Source organism: Myotis myotis, unplaced genomic scaffold, assembly GCF_014108235.1.
Source record: "Myotis myotis isolate mMyoMyo1 unplaced genomic scaffold, mMyoMyo1.p scaffold_m19_p_1, whole genome shotgun sequence".
Lineage (NCBI taxonomy): Eukaryota > Metazoa > Chordata > Mammalia > Chiroptera > Vespertilionidae > Myotis > Myotis myotis.
Genome location: NW_023416313.1, coordinates 49,569,243 through 49,585,424, shown reverse-complemented (window position 1 = coordinate 49,585,424; position 16,182 = coordinate 49,569,243). Strand labels below are relative to the sequence as shown.

The 16,182-nt window shown below is 41.4% G+C and overlaps 1 protein-coding gene across 1 annotated transcript in view; it reads right to left on the bottom strand.

The window, feature by feature from the left end:
* LOC118670161 (protein Shroom3-like) overlaps positions 1-4,879 on the bottom strand; it is a 90,460-nt gene extending 85,581 nt beyond the window's left edge. The window contains exon 1 of the mRNA XM_036337166.1: positions 4,712-4,879. Within this exon, the coding sequence (XP_036193059.1) occupies positions 4,712-4,879 (168 nt within the window). The remainder of the gene's footprint in view (positions 1-4,711) is intronic.
* Positions 4,880-16,182: the final 11,303 nt, after the last annotated feature.

Below are 16,182 nucleotides of genomic sequence, written 5' to 3'. Positions count from 1 at the left end.
GAACTGCCTAAAACCAATTTCACATTGAACTCAAGGATCGTGGCTAAAGAGCTGGTAAAATAAGCATTGCTTTAATGCAGAAGAAATGGGCCAAGAGGGATTGTATGGCTGTTGCTGCTGTGCTGGAACTAAGGAGCTATAAGGCTGTAAAGTGCTGAACTGGACAGGTGAATAAGAAAATTCAGATTGGGGGATAGGGGAGGCTAGGGGACTGTCTAGGGCGGGGGGATAAAATGGACACATATGTAATACCCTTTGTAATACTTTAAGCAATAAAATAAATAAATAAATAAATAAATAAATAAATAAATAAATAAAAAGAAAATTCAGGAAATCTCCATGTGTCACCCAGATAATTTAAGTATGTTCCAAATTAGTAATTTCCTAACCTATGGACCTGTTATATTTCCAAGGCTTCTCACAGGGCAATAAAGCAATTCATTTCATTCTAAAATGGCAGATTGATTGGGATGTTTTGGATGATTCTCTCCAGAGGAGGAATTATGAAGAGGACTCAGCCGTGGGCAAACTACGGCCCGAGGGCTGGATCGGCCTGTTTGAAATGAATAAAACTAAAAAAAAAAAAAAGACCGTACCCTTTTATGTAATGATGTTTACTTTGAATTTATATTAGTTCACACAAACACTCCATCCATGCTTTTGTTCCGGCCCTCCGGTCCAGTTTAAGAACCCATTGTGGCCCTCGAGTCAAAAAGTTTGCCCACCCCTGCTCTAGAGTCTAGTCAGAGCCAAATATTCCTATTGATAGGCAATGATGACTAAATGGCATAGTGTGTTAAGTGCACAGACTCTGGGGAACCAGGATGCCTAGATTCAGATTTTAGCTCCATCACTCACCACTTGTGAGAGCTTCAGTAAACCACTCGAATTCTGTCTCATGTACAAAATTAGCATACTAATATTACCTTCTTCACGGAGTTGTAGAAATTAAAGGAGTTAACACATGTGGGTCTTTTGGAGTAGAGATTGGCACACAGTAAGCCCTCAGTACATGCCAGCAGTAGTTGTTTATTGTTGTCATACTCTTACTTGAGTTATAAACTGTGGGGGCAGGTGCATGCCCACTGCAGGTGAAACTGCTTTTTTTCAGCCACAATGCAGAGTGAGTCATAATGAAATCAGGCTGCCAACTTCCTGAACTATTAAATTACTTGAGCTTCCACATACAAACGCTATTTTTTTTTTAAGTTACCCTTTCTTTTTGAAGTTCGAAGATTACACAGGCTCTTTCCTCACCCCCACCTTTCCTTTTTTAGGGACTTTAAATCCCAAAGAAAGGAATTTGAAAATGATTTCTTTTATTGCCACCCTTTCATAGTTCCCTTTTCCCTATTCATTCTCCTGCCTCATTTGTACCAACAGAAAAATGATACTTCATTCATTATATTGTCACCCATACCTGGCAGTTTATAACTGCTTTGTATACGTGCCTTTCATATGTATGACTCAATGTGTACTGTCCCTTCCCTTCTCTTACAATGGGGGTCACCCTAGATTGGGAGAATAGCAAACATTTGGTTAGTAGTGTATGAGGTAATGTCCATTTTTTCACTGTCCTAGAAGGAAGATCTGGGATATACATGATCAGGCACTAAATTTCACTTTAGTCTCATCACTGTCTTAATTATATAGACTTCCATCAGTTTCACACGCCATGTTGGTTGGCAAAATAATGCCATCTCCCCACAAAGACATCCACGTTCTAATCCCTGGAATCTCTGAATATGACAGGTCACATGGCAAAGCAGAACTAAGGTTGCAGGTGGAACTGAGGTTGTCACTCAACGGATCTTAAAATGGAGAGATTATCCTGCTGAGCTCAATCTCAAGGGCCCTTAAAATCGAAGAGGGAAGCAGACATTAGAAATCAGAATGATGCAATGTGAGAGGCACTCACCTTGCTATTGCTGGCTTTAAAGATGGAGAAAGGAGACCATGAGACTCTAGAGCAGTGGTTCTCAACCTTGGCTGCACATTAGAATCACCTGGGCCTCATCCTCCGGAAATTCTGTTTCTTTGTTACTAATGTTGTGGCCCCACCCCATAACAAAGAAACAGAATTTCTGGAGGATGAGGCCCAGAAATCAGGATTTTAAAAAGATTCCCAGGTGATTCTAATGTGCAGCCAAGGTTGGAAACCATTGCCCTTTCATTTACTCAACTAACAGCTGTGTACCCAGGCTCCAAGTTAGATGTGGTGGAGATGAAAACAAAACAAACAAAAACAGTCCCTGCCCCAAAGAGGTTCACAAGCTTCTGAGAAGACAGGCAACGTAGATAAAAATGTATCTCTATGACTCAGTGTAGAACCTGCAGGCTATGGGAGCGTAGAAGAGAGACTGCCTATCTCAGCAGGAGGAAGTCAGGAAAACTTCAGAGGGAGGAAGAATCAGAGAGTGGATGAGTATGAGTTTGCCAGACAAACAGGATGGGGAGAGATATTCAAGAGCTTTGAAGCAATATGGCATTTGAAATCTGACCAGTGCATATTAGGAACAGAATTTTAAATTGTATCTCGTTTTAGTTAGCTTTAATTGAAATGGAAATAGCCACATGTGGCTGGTGGCTACCACGTTGGACAGAACAGATTATGCCCTTGAAAGGAAGGAGATTGCCTTCTTTTCCCCCTTTTCCACTTATTACTGACCGGAAAGCAGATGTTGTGGCAAGTCATCTTGGATCAAGCAGACGGGACATCACCCCAAGGGGTAGAAGGGACTTGGGTCCCTGACGTCATGCAGCCATCTTTCAGTTTGGCTTATGTTCAGATTGTTATGTGAGAAAGACATAAAAGCCTATATTGTTTAAGCTATTGTTATTTTGGATCTCTGCACAGCAGCCAAGTCTGTATACTAATTCAAATTCTCCCAGAACAATGAAAAGCAATAATCACAATCTTTGCTAAGATTTTTTTGAGTTCCTTTCCTTCTGTGTACCAGCCCCTACGCTAACTGCTCTAAATGCATGGTCTCGTTTAATTCCCACACATTCTGGTAAGGAAAATAAGAGTATATCTCCATTCTGCAGATAAAAATGGAGTCTTAGAGGAATGGCTCAATAGTGGTAGAATTAGATCTGGGAGCAAACTGTATTCTGGTGTACAGATACATAATATCTTATCCTTAAAGGCCAGGTAAATTGAGTGTACCACCAGAGTTTTTAAATGCAGAGATGACATTTATATTTGTGGCAAGCATTCTCTGTTGTCTACCCAGCACTCATTCCCTCCTTCTGCTTGAAAACAAAACCTCAATTTGTTCAAATAGTGGGCAGAGATTCCTTGACGTCAGGAAGGGTAAGTTCCTACTACAGAATCCAGGAGAGAAATCCTGACTGGTCTAAACCAGTCATGGGCATGTCATTCCCCTTGGCCAGTAAGTAACCTGAGGATAGGTATGTGGCACAGTTCTGGTCAATGAGATGTAAGCAGAAGTCTGATGGAAGGGTGCCCCTTTCCACACACACAAAAAAGCCAAAACCCTGCCCTGAATGAAGACGCAATGCCAGAGGTAGCATCCGTCACGCAACCATGAAGACAAAAGCAACATCATCAAGAATGGCAGGGCAGAGAGATCGTGTTGACATTATTGAACTGCTGCTTCTTGCCTAGACAGCCTACCTCCACACTTGTTGTAATATGAGAAAAACAAACCCAATTTATTTAGGCCACTATAAATCAGGACTTCGGTTACTTATAGCAGGAAGGCTTCCTGATATACATACACAAACACATCTTTTGTTTCTTAGGAATGACAAGGGAAAGTCACACAGCTCACAGTGGTCACACTCTTGGCTGCCTGCTAGAAATTAGTTTCCACTGGCTCATCTAAGTACAGTAAGAGTCATTTCAGTTTTCACGAAAACATTTCCCCAATTACAAATGTTTCTTGAATAATGCATTGCATGAAAAGCACTTATATTCTGCTGTTTTAGATGACTAATATTCTGAAATTTTAAAAGAAATCTCTGTAATCTCTCTTAATCACTGTAGTTTAAGAAAAAAGCAGAAATACTAAGTCTATTGTATAAAATAGATTCATTCACTGGCTATACCTATCCACACCAGAGATAAACAAAGAATTGAGGCATGTTACAGGATGACTAAAGTTTAAAAATCAGTTTAAATACATAAACAGAAGAGGAAAATTGGTGTTTTGCCCTTGAATTATATTGAAAGCTAATTTAATTCTCCTCTCTGAGTGTGCTGAAAAGCAATAATATTTGCATACTCAATTATCCAGAATTACAAAGAAATTCTAAAATATTTTTGGAATGTTAGATATTTTTCAATTGAAAGGAAAAAGAAGAGATATTTTTCTAGCCATATGTTAAATAGAGGCACACATACAAAAACATATACTATGCCATCGCCTTAACTATGTTCATCTTTAATCTGATTTACAACTGAAAAGATCACATGGTAGCTGGTTTTATACTATTTCATTCACAAAAAGAGATTATCCATCCAACCAGCACATTTTTCTCCAGGCTTTCACAGAATAAATGAGCTAGACACATTTTTCTCTCAAACACCAAGTTATGCAAAATATGTCCAGATACAATCGGCAAGGTATGACACAGCACATTCAGCAATAGTCAGGCAATGCTCAACTTTTCTCTTTTTTTTTACATTTTGACAAAAGTTGAAAAAGCAATGTGAATAAAGGCATTATTGGCAAAGGAAACATACCTTAGAGATAATTAACGGTTCTCCGTGCTCCACGCCACCTTTCAAAGTAAAACCCCAGGGAGCTCCTCCCTGCAAGAATGCTTCCAGATAAATGTACCTTCCCGTGGGGGTCGTGGTAGGGCTTAGTGTGGCACGAGTCTCCTCGAAGTTCTCTGTGGTTCTCATCATGCGAGTTAAATTGTAAACGCCTGAAGCAGATTCAAGAGAGCGATGCTTCTCTTATAGCCCATTATCCCCCCTTCACGAGACGTGCTGGCCAGAGAGGGGTTTTAAGAAATGAGTTCTTTCAGATGTAAAATCTTCTCCCAAGCTTAACTCCAAGATGCTGACCCAGGAGGATTTTTCACTCCAACATTCTGTAAAGTCAGTCTCCTCCTGGAATTCTGGGATCTCAATGCAGCCCCAGAGTGGTGTATATATCTCTTCGCCTCATTGGACAAAACTTCTTTCAATGTCTCTCTCAAGACTGCTTTTATTTCATGCATATACACAATAAAACATTTTCTGTATATGGTTACAGAGGAAATTAAAATAGTCTTACAATATAGTAAGAAAATTGCGAAACCTCCAACGAATACTTCATTTTTGATTGATTATCACCCCTTTCTTCCTCGAGCAGTGAAATTTACCATTACAATAGCCTCCCCTCTCCCCAGAAGTAGCTTTAAAAGAAAGAAAGCACTTACTATGCTTCAGCTTGCTTCAGAATTTTCAAAGTTGTCCCCAAGAGACAGAGAAGCTGTGCTAAAACTTTTTGCTTATGTGCTTCAGCAATAAGTTCCGAGTTTATTTCTTGCAAAAGGGAAAAAAGTTTTCGCAGGATGTAGAGAACAGTGGGAAAAGCGGTACATTAATCCTCAGCGGAGAAAATATTCAGGGGGCAGCCCGGTCCTTTCTTTGGTCTTTGAGGTGATGATCAGCCAGGGCTGCTGCTGCTGAGGCCGCCGCCTCCCTCCTCAAGTACGAGGAGAGTGAGGAAGTGAGAGGGAAACGGATTAAGGCAAAGAGAGGCACCGCCACCTTTCTGCACAGTGAGCTGTGCTGTGCAGAATTCAGTTCAGCACAAAGACCTGACCAATCCAAACAGCCTCACCGCTGATAAAATACCATGCAGATGGCGAATTGCCTCGGAGTGGGAAGCAGTTGGACCAATTAAACCAGAACCCTGGGGGTGAGACACAGGCCTTGACATTTTTTAAACGCTGTGCGTTTTGCTGTGCAGCCCAGTTCAGGAAGCAGCGCCCTAAGCGTAAGTGCCAAGGTGGTAGCCTAAGGGCTTGATGTTTTTCATGAGACGAAAATACCAATGTAATACATGAGCATGAGCAGCCTCTCATCTTGCAATAAGATTCTCCAATCAAGTGTCTGCTTGTTTGACTCAATACGAACAGAAGGCAGGTTTCTTCGCTACTTTAATTATCTGCTCCAAGACTGTTATTCATTCTTCAAATGAAAATAAATGCCTGGCAAGTAGTAGGCATTCAAGGCTGAATCGTGTCCTGATTTCGGGTGATGGGTGGGATTTTGTAACAATGTTACATGAAATTTAACATTACTAATTTTTATTAAAAATTTGTGAACCGTCCAAGATAACTATATCTTATACACAGAAGCCTCAGCTATCAAGTTACTGAAACAAATTAGAATTATTTCCAAAGAATATGTTTGCTAAAACATTTTCTGTTTAAAAGTATGTGGTAAATGTAAATTGTGTTGGAAACAGGTTAAAAATTAGTGTAGGTTTGATACCAATTTAATTTTGGTGTTTGTATTCATAATTAATGAAAAGGTAATGTAATACAGAAGCAGACATAATATGCAATAATAAATCTAGACAAATTTAATGTAAAACACATGACAAGTGTTATTTGATTTTCAGTGGTAACTTTATCTGAGGGGTTGAAAGAAACACAAAAAAGTAAAATTTATGTGTAATAACAGTATTTCTGTGGAAATGTGGTCGGCAGTTAGACAGACATGAGCAGAGCAAGGAAGATGGGCCGGGTACAGGTCACCAGGGTAGAAAGCCCCGGGTGCCTAGCAAGAGGCAAAACTGGGAAAGCAAGGTCCTCGCCCCCAGGGTAACCTTTCCACCCCATCATACTGATGGTCATGCAGCTTAGACCCCTGACCTTGCATATCTGGTCATGTGGTTCGGATCCTCCCCAGGTCTTTCCTCCCCTGGCAAGCTGCTAGTCCTGTGGGTTAGACCCCCTGAGAGAAGGAACAAACAAGGGAGCTGGAGAACAGCCCTTCAGCATTAAGCCCCAGGACAAGGAGGTTCTGACTGGAATCAAATACATCTAGGCCTCAGTTGTGTTTTGCTCCAGGCCCAGAAAAGCAGCAAAACCAGCTGAGCCAGGCCAGAGCTCACCTCAGGACCAGCTGCTTTGACTAATGAGCGCCATCCCAGGCACCGACCAATCAGTGGAGACCACAACCCTGAAAGGACACACCTGGAAATTGATGAATATTCTATTGAGGTCTTCCCCTGAGGCTGTCCCTAAAATCTCCACCCTGAAGGACTTGTTTGCTTTGTCTAGTCAGTATCTCTCTGGAGAATCACTTCTTTTATTATTTTTTAAAAATATATTTATATTGATTTCAGAGGGAAAGGGAGAGATAGAACATCAATGATGAGAGAGAATCATTGATAGGCAGCCTCCTGCACCCTGCTCCCCCCACCCCATCCTTTACTGGGGATTGAGCCGGCAATCCAAGCATATGCTCTTGACCAGAATTGAACCTGGGACCCTTCAGTCTGCAGGCCAAAGCACTACCCACTGAGCCAAACCAGCTAGGGCTGAAGAACCACTTCACCTATACTGTGGTGCTGGTGGGCTGACCCCACCTCTGGCTCCAGGTGTCAACCTTGGCTCAAATGATTAGTATGGGGATGGACATGTGACTCAAGCTTGGCCAATGTAATAACTAGAAATTCTACTGGAGCTAACAAAAAGGCTCATTCTCTCCTACTGCCAAGCTGGTAGGTAGATCACTACAAACCCAAGAAGGAAGCCAACTCCCTAAGAAATCAATCCAAGATATGGAGACAGTGTTCTGGTAATACCATTTGAGTCCTGGGTGCACTGTACCTTACTTAAACCATCAATTCTCAAAATTTTTGGTTTCAGGACTCCTTTACACTCTTAAAAATCATTGAGGGCTCCATAGAAATGTTATCAACATTTACTGTATTAGACAATTTAAACAGAAAAGAACATTTAAAATATTTATTTTTAATTCATTTAAAAATAATAAATCCATTTTAGTATGTTAAAATTAACGTATTTTAATGAAAAATCATTATATTTTCTCAAACAACAAAAATTAATGAGAAGCATGGCATTGTTTTACATTTTTACAAATCTCCTTATGGCCAGTTGAATAGAAGACAGCTGGGTCCTACTATCTACTTCCACATTCTATCTGTTTGATATCCATTTGGCTTAGCTCCCAGACAACTCCTCGATACACTTGTTAGAGAAGAAGTGACAAAAAAAGCAAAGTAGGTCTTATTATTATGAAAAAGGTCTTGAACATGGAGACCCAGAAGGATCTGGGGACTCCCCAAGATTCCCAGACCATTCTTTGAGAATTGCTGCCTTAACTAGATGCGGCCATACCTGAGGTGACTGAAAGGGCGAGGGCTATGCCCTCCATCTTGCCCAGAAATCCTCTATTTTTGGGCAGCCATGTGCTCAGCAAGGCTTCTTCCCGGAAGCCCAAGCCTCTGCTAGCCACACCCAGGACTTCTTTAAACTAACCAATGACAATCAAGGGACATGCGTGCCATAGATATGACCACATCCTGTGTAACAAGACACCGACTTGCGCCTGGCCAATCAGCAGGGCCCACAGTCCTCTCTCCTCCCCTTACTATAAAACCCCTCTCCCCACAGGGCTGGCTCTCTCTACCACTTGGCTTGCCGTTGCGTCAGTGAGTGTGGTCGGGGAGCCGAGCTAGCTCGAATAAAGACTCTTTGCTTTTGCATCGGACTCGGCTGGCTCCCTGGTGGGCTTTTGAGGATCTTGAAATCTGGGCATAACAGAGACTTCACTCTTAATCAGTTTTGTGAGCCTATACATACCTGTTTATTTTTTCCTTACACAGTTGGCCTTGGGTTTCTGCTACTTGCAACTGAAAGAGTTCTGAGTAATATACAATGAAACTCTTCATGGTTTTTCCTGGTTTAAGAGAAAGTTTAGGGAAGCTAGTGCTGACTTGGTGATACAGTTTTGAATCTTTTCTTTCTACTGCTTCCCTGCTTCCTTTTGCCTCTAACTTAGATTTACTGCCACTTTCTTAATCAAATTCATTCTTTCATGAAAACAGATCAAAACTCTATTTTCTGTTTCTATATGAAACATTTCTACTGTTGGTGATTGAGTTCATGTTGCTCCGTTAACTGTGAATATGGCTCCAGGGCAGAAAAATATTTCAATCAGATTGACTCTCCCATTGTCTGGCATTCCAGTACCACTCTTTTAAATGTCATTTGCCTAATTATTGTTTTGGCATCTTAGAAATTATGAATCATTCTATTTGCTAACATCACTTAAGGAAAAGTTAATGTGTTCTATTCAAAATTCTCACTTTTTGATTTGCATTTTTTTTATAGTAAGCCCTAACATTCTTCTCTTTGTCTTTGCTATCACTTTAAATATGATTTTTAACTTCCTGGATTTTTTAATGCCTCTGAATGTAATATTTCAAAGATTGAAAGTGTCACTAGATTACATCTGAAAAACATTATAGTGACATCTAGTGGATCTTCTGACTATACAATCATTAAAGTAATTGTAGACAATAAATTATTAAATTGTAAGTTTTGTGTAAAGTTTCCCTCACGTCCCGCGTGGTTCAGGGTTCAGGATTTGGAAGAGGGGCCGCACACAAATGAAAGAGACAAGACAAGAAATAATAATTTGGAAATATTGGGTGGCCAGGCGGGCAAGTCCAACTCAAGGGGAAGGACTTCCCCTGGTGCTTAGGCCTCACCAACCTTTTATTGGTTTGGGATACACCCATAGCATAGCCTTTAGGCAGCCAATTTCCAGTAACAGGCAGACTAGCCCATCAGCAAGGATTTACATAATAATAAATGGGGAAGTTGCTTCAGCTACCATTGTCTGGACTAACAGTGCGTGCACAGCCCTGACCTTTGCCAGGCCTTCAAGGGTCACCAGCCTTCCCGGTTCCTTGTCCACACCTCTCTGCTAGTGAAGACAATAGGTGGCTTCCCACAAGGTTTGAAAAGTTATTTAGTTTTCGTAGAAAAAAAGTCTCAGAACCATCCTAAGTAGACAAAAATCTACCTTATTTTAAAGTTTGCACAATCTCTCTAGGCAACCTCTCAAATGCAAAAAGAATAATCTCTTTATGTGTCTCCTTCTTAAGATTGAGGAAAACTCCCAGCAGTCCTTCCCTCAAGTCTAAATGGCAAGAAGCACCCCTGAAAACAGTCATTTGGAAGAAGGATGAAAGTACACAGATTAGTTTAAAATAATCAGGACCCACCAGCTAAACTGTCCCACTTATGCAATGTTCTGTAGAATGCTGTGTTGAATCCTCAAACAACTCCAGGATTCTGTGAGAAAGCAGGAAGGTGAAATGGATGTTGGGTGTGCAATTTACAGCATTCGCTTCACCAACTACCATAAGGGCCACCCCAAAACCATCAAAGCACAGTCAATTTAAATCTTTTAGGAATGATCAAAATGTTGTGTGTCTTGAGATAGTAATTTCAGATGTGTATATATATCTGTCAAAACTCATCATATGGTACATTTTATTTTTTTATTGGTTTTAGAGAGAGGAAGGGGAGAGAGAGAAAGAGAGGGAGAGAGAAAGAAAGAGAGAGAGAGAGAGAAACATCGATGTGAGGGGAAAGCATTGATCTGTTGCCTCTGGGATGATGCTTCAACCAACTGAGCCACACTGGCCAGGCCTCAAATGGTACACTTTAAATGATGTCGTTTATTGAATGAAAATGATATCTTAATAAAGTTAGTTGTTTTTTTAAAGTCAAGGAATCCGTTGATGGATTAATGGGTAAACAAAATGAGGTCTACATATACAGCAGCATGATAATCTGCCTTAAAAAGAATGGCAATTCTGACACATGCTACAACATGGATGAACCTTGAGGACATTATGCCAAGTGAAATAAGCTAGTCACAGAAGGATAAATGATCCCTTATATGAGATACTTAGAGTAATCACATTCATAGAAACAGAAAGTAGAATAGTGGTTGTCAGGGGTTGGGGAAAGGGGATTAGGGAATTAGTGTTCAAAGGGTACAGAGTTTCAGATGGAAAGATGAAAATATTCTGGAGATGGATGATGGTGATGGTTGTAAAACAATGTAAATACACTTAATGCTACTGAACTGTGCACTTAAAAAATGTCAACGTGGTAAATTATATGTAATGTATATTTTACCACAATATAAAAGGTTTAAAATGCTCATAAAAGTAAAGACACAGTTAAAATCTGACACTATAGTTAATCAGTTCATTATTCATCATTTCACCATGCTGAGTATATTTGAGGGTAGATGTCACAAAACTGGAAGATGCATTAAAAAAACAAATAAAAATACCTGTTAGCATGTACTAAATATTAAATACCTGGTAGAAGTTATGACTGTTATAGGAATTATTAATTTAACAGAAAGCTGGTAGTAATCTATCTATATATAGATTTCCTAAGCAACCCAATGACTGAATGACCGGTCGACCATTTGCTATGATGTGCACTGACCACCGGGGGGCAGATGCTCAATGCAGGAGCTGCCCCCTTGTGGTCAGTTCGCTCCCACAGCAGGAGCGCCGCTGAGCTGATGAATGGGTGCCAGCCTGGAGACCGAAGCAGAACATCAGCAAGCCTACCAAGTGGCAATGGTGGCAGGTGCAGGAGCGGCAGGTGGTGTTGGACTGCCGGTTTCAGCAGATCCCCACAGGCTATGCCGAGGGACCCCACCAGTGCATGAGTCTGTGCACCAGGCCTCTAGTATATCTATAAACTTATTTTATTTCCTAGATGAGAAGTAAAAGATCTTAGTAAAAATGTAGCTAATCAGAAGCCACAGTATTAGCTTTAAACAGTAGATGGTTATGATAATGAGCATGCATTTTCTGTCCTTTGGAGAAAACAAAGTTGGCTTCAAAGATGCTAGTGACAATGCTGATGGCTTCACTAGCAGAAACAGAGAAAGGGCTATCTGACCTTATTTTATTAGCTATTTAGCTTCTATCTCCTTTTTCTGTCCCTTTTCATTCTTCTGTAAAGTGTTTATCCTCAAAACAAACAAACTTAAAAACGTATATTGTTAAAGGCACAATGCATACCAATATTAAGAGAGAGATTGAAAAGGGAGGTGAAGAAACTTTCTAGGTAGATAGAAATGCTCTACGTCTCTCTTTTTTAAAAAATATAATATGTTTTTATTGATTTGAGAGAGAGATGAAGGGAGGGAGAGGGAGAGAGAAACACGAAGAAAGAACCATCCATCTATCGGCTGCCTCTTGCATGCTCCCTACTGGGGATGGAGCCTGTAACTCGGGCATGTGCCCCACCAGGAATCAGCAACCTCTTGTTGCATGGGGTGACCAACTGTGCCACACTGGCCAGAACAAATGCTCTACAGCTTGATTGGAGCACTGGTTACTGGGTATATACATTCCTCAAAAGTCATCAATCTGTACACTTAAAATGAATGAATTGTATTGTAAGTGAAGTGTACATTAGTAAAGTTGATTTAAAAAACCTCGATCAACTCTAAAGAGAAACAGCACTCCTGCATTTCGGATGGTTGATGAAAATCTTCTTTGAAAACTAGTTTCAAGAGTAACCGCAAATTAGAAACTGCTCATTTTCTTAGCCTACCCTGCCAGGAAATGCTCCTAGACTGCTAATCACAAGTGCCCCTGGAAAGCAGGTGGGTCCTGCCTGCTCTGTTTAAATTTCCATACAACCCACACTCCCTCTTCGTCTCTGCTTCATTTGTCTCCACAGCACTTATCACCTTCTAATATGTTATTAAGTCACAGTGATTATTTATGATCTGTCTCCCCTAAATGGAATGTAAGGTCTATGAAGGCAGGGTTTGGTTTGTTTTGTTCACTGATGTTCCTGGCATATAATTGGTGATTAATAAATATTTGTTAAATGAATTCAAACTCTCTTATTAAATATATTTCTCTTTGTGTGTCCTGGGTGGAGAGAAGACTGTCTGAGCATAAACTATATGGTCTTTAATATTTTCTACCCTACCTACTTGCAAAAATTATTGGAGATGACTTGCCACTTATTTCCTCTACAATATATATTGAGTTACTTTGATGGGTCCGTGTTGTACCAGGCAATGGGAAAATACAGCTGTCAAATAAGACTTAAAATAGAAAAATTTAATCCTTATCATCAGAAAGGAGCCTGACTGGTGTGGCTCAATGGTTGAGTGTGGATCTATGAGCCAAGAGGTCACGGGTTCGTCCCTGCCAGGACACATGCCCGCTCTGTCCCCAGTAGGTTGTCTGCAGGAGGTAGCTGATCTATATTTCTCTCTCTCTATCCCTCTCCCTTCCTCAGTCTCTAAAATTAATAAAAACATATATTTTTTTAAAAAAACAGAAAGGTAAAATATCTATACCAAAATCCAGGCTACTCTGTAACTCTGGTTTCATTTCAAAGATCTTCATTTATTTATTTATTTTTAAATAAACTTTTTATTGATTTCTGAGAGGTTGGGAGAGGGATAGAAACATCAATGATGAGAGAGAATCATTGATCAGCTGCCTCCTGCATGCCCCACACTGGGGATCGAGTCCGCAACCTGGGCATGTGCCCTGACCAGGAATCAAACCATGACCTCCTGGTTCATAGGTCGACACTTAACCACTGAGCCATGTTGGCTGGGCAGTTTTGAAGGCATATAGCAAAAGACCTTTAATGTCAAAGTCATAAAGAAAACACAATGTTTAATTTTTTTACATAATCTACTATATATTTTAAATTAAAACGTTTTTTTTTTCTAACTACCATTCATTTACAAAACATTTACCTGATTGTATCAGGTAAAACACATTTTTAAAAAACTAAGCAAATCATGAATTAAAGTTTAAGTAAATATATATATATATATATATATATATATATATATATATATACACACACACACACACACACACACCTTGTATATGATGTCTGAAGGGATTTAACAAATGTTTTCGTACTAAGATTAAATTCTATTTTGGGATTTTATAGAATCATAGTTTTGTTTGCATGAGATAATTTCTACATCTACCATTTTACAAATGAAAATGCTAATACCCAAAGTCATATAAATAGTGCCAAAGCTCAGACCAGACCTGAGTTCCTTATTTCTGAACCATCTATGAATCAACTGACTTCTCTTTTTTTAAAGGTGTTTAATATATATATATATGTATATATACATATATATATATATATATTTCAGAGAAGAAGAGGGAGAGAGAGAGAGAGAGATCAATGATGAGAGAGGATCATTGATTGGCTGCCTTCTGCATGCCCCCCCCACTGAGGACCAAGCCTACAACCCAGGCATGTGCCCTTGACCAGAATCAAACTTGGGACCCATCGTCCGCAGGCTGACCCTCTATCCACTGAGCCAAACCAGCTAGAGCTCAATTGACTGTTCTTAACTGCATCCCCATAAAGGTCAGCCATTTGGATTGACAACACTGGAAAGGACACTGGTTCTTTGAGGGTAGAAATGAGCTGCTTCCTATCTCCCCCAGTGCCTAGCATAGGGCCGGGTCCAGAGTAGGAACCCAATGAAGGGAGACAAAGAACAACCCTGGATCCAGACATGGGTTCTTACTAAAGAGCTCTTGTGACTTGGGCCCTCAACCTCCTCTTGTTGGTCCACTGGCCAAGAGGTTCCCACAGGCTTAGGAAGCTCTACCCCACAGTATCCTCATGTCCCCCCCCCCTCCCCCCCCCCCCCCCCCCGCCCCCATCCAGTCCTGCAGGTCTCTGCTCAGTGTCACTTTATCAAGCAGGCCTTCTCAGACCACACTGTGAAACAGCACCCCGCACTCCCTAACCTCCTCACTCTCCCTAATACTTATCCCCATCTGACATATTTGAACTTATCTCTGTGCATTGCTCATCTTCCTCCACAAGAATGCCAACTCTATTTGGTTCACGCCTATATTTTCAACACCTATGCTGGCATGTGAAGGATGCTCTATGGATATTTGTGAAATGACTAAATGAATGGTAAAGGAACTCTGGACCCCTTCCTTTATTTCTAAATTCTTTATTTTAAAAGCTAAGACACTCTTTTCAATTCAATATAAAAAAACTACCATGAAATATAATGACAAGATACTCAAAATGCAAATACTTTTATAATAAAATTAGGCTACCTAAGTTGCATACATATATGTGGCTTTGTATAATTTTATACTGTTCTAAGTAACACAATATTTTAATTAAAGACTTCAAAAAGAAAAGGGAAGTCTTTTAGTTCCTAGGGCCCAGTACTGGTACAACTACAAACATGAGACACCAATGAAAATCACCTATTAGATAACTAAAATATTTTAATACATAAAAAGTTATTCGCTGTAGGCGTCTATATAATGTGACTGCCAATGGTGTTAACGCCGCAGGCCGTATCTATCACACCCAGTCATCCTGGACTCCTTCCACTCGAGCACTGATTTGGGCAGCATCGAGAGGCCTGTGTGTAATCACATAATCTGATAAATTCTCCATCAGCGAGGAGGACGGGGAGCAGCTGAAGCCCAGCAGAGGAAACCACTCTCCGAGGCAAGAGGGCCAGCTACCCTGAGAAGAGCACATTTGAACCCTGAGACACACCCCGGACGTAGGGTCAGCATAACCAACGGCAGAGCTGCATAACGTGAATTCTGTAAACTGGAACCGCTCAAAGGGGGATTTAAGGAGAGGGAGGAGGAAGGGTCAGAGGCGAGGCAAGGCCAAGGCCTGACGGGCAGCGCCGAGGTTGGGCTTGACCCTTGGGAGCAGAGCGACAGGGATCGGTGCTGGTTGGGAAGAATCTGGGAAGATGATTTGGGGAACAACTTCGAGAACGGCCTGGGGCGTGCGGGTGGTGAGCACGAGTCGGACGGGGAGGCTAGGAGGCTGTAGCAGAAGTGAGAGGCCTTGAGGGGCACAGAGCACAAGAGGAGGCCCGAACCCTGGGTCGTTTCTGGGCAGAGCTGCCGGGATTGGAGGCGGGGCTGGGTGTAGGCACAGGGCTCCTGGGGGGAGGTGGGGCGGGAGTGGCGCTCGGTTGCCCTGGCGACGGCGTCTGGAGGGCGGAGCGCCTCCCGTCTCCCGCCCCTCCCTCCTCCCCACGTCTCTTCTGGGTGCCCAACTGCCGCCCGCGCGGGGGTGGGCGGGGCGCCGGGGAGGCGGGGCGGGCGGGGCAGAGCCCAGCGCTCCCGCCGCCGA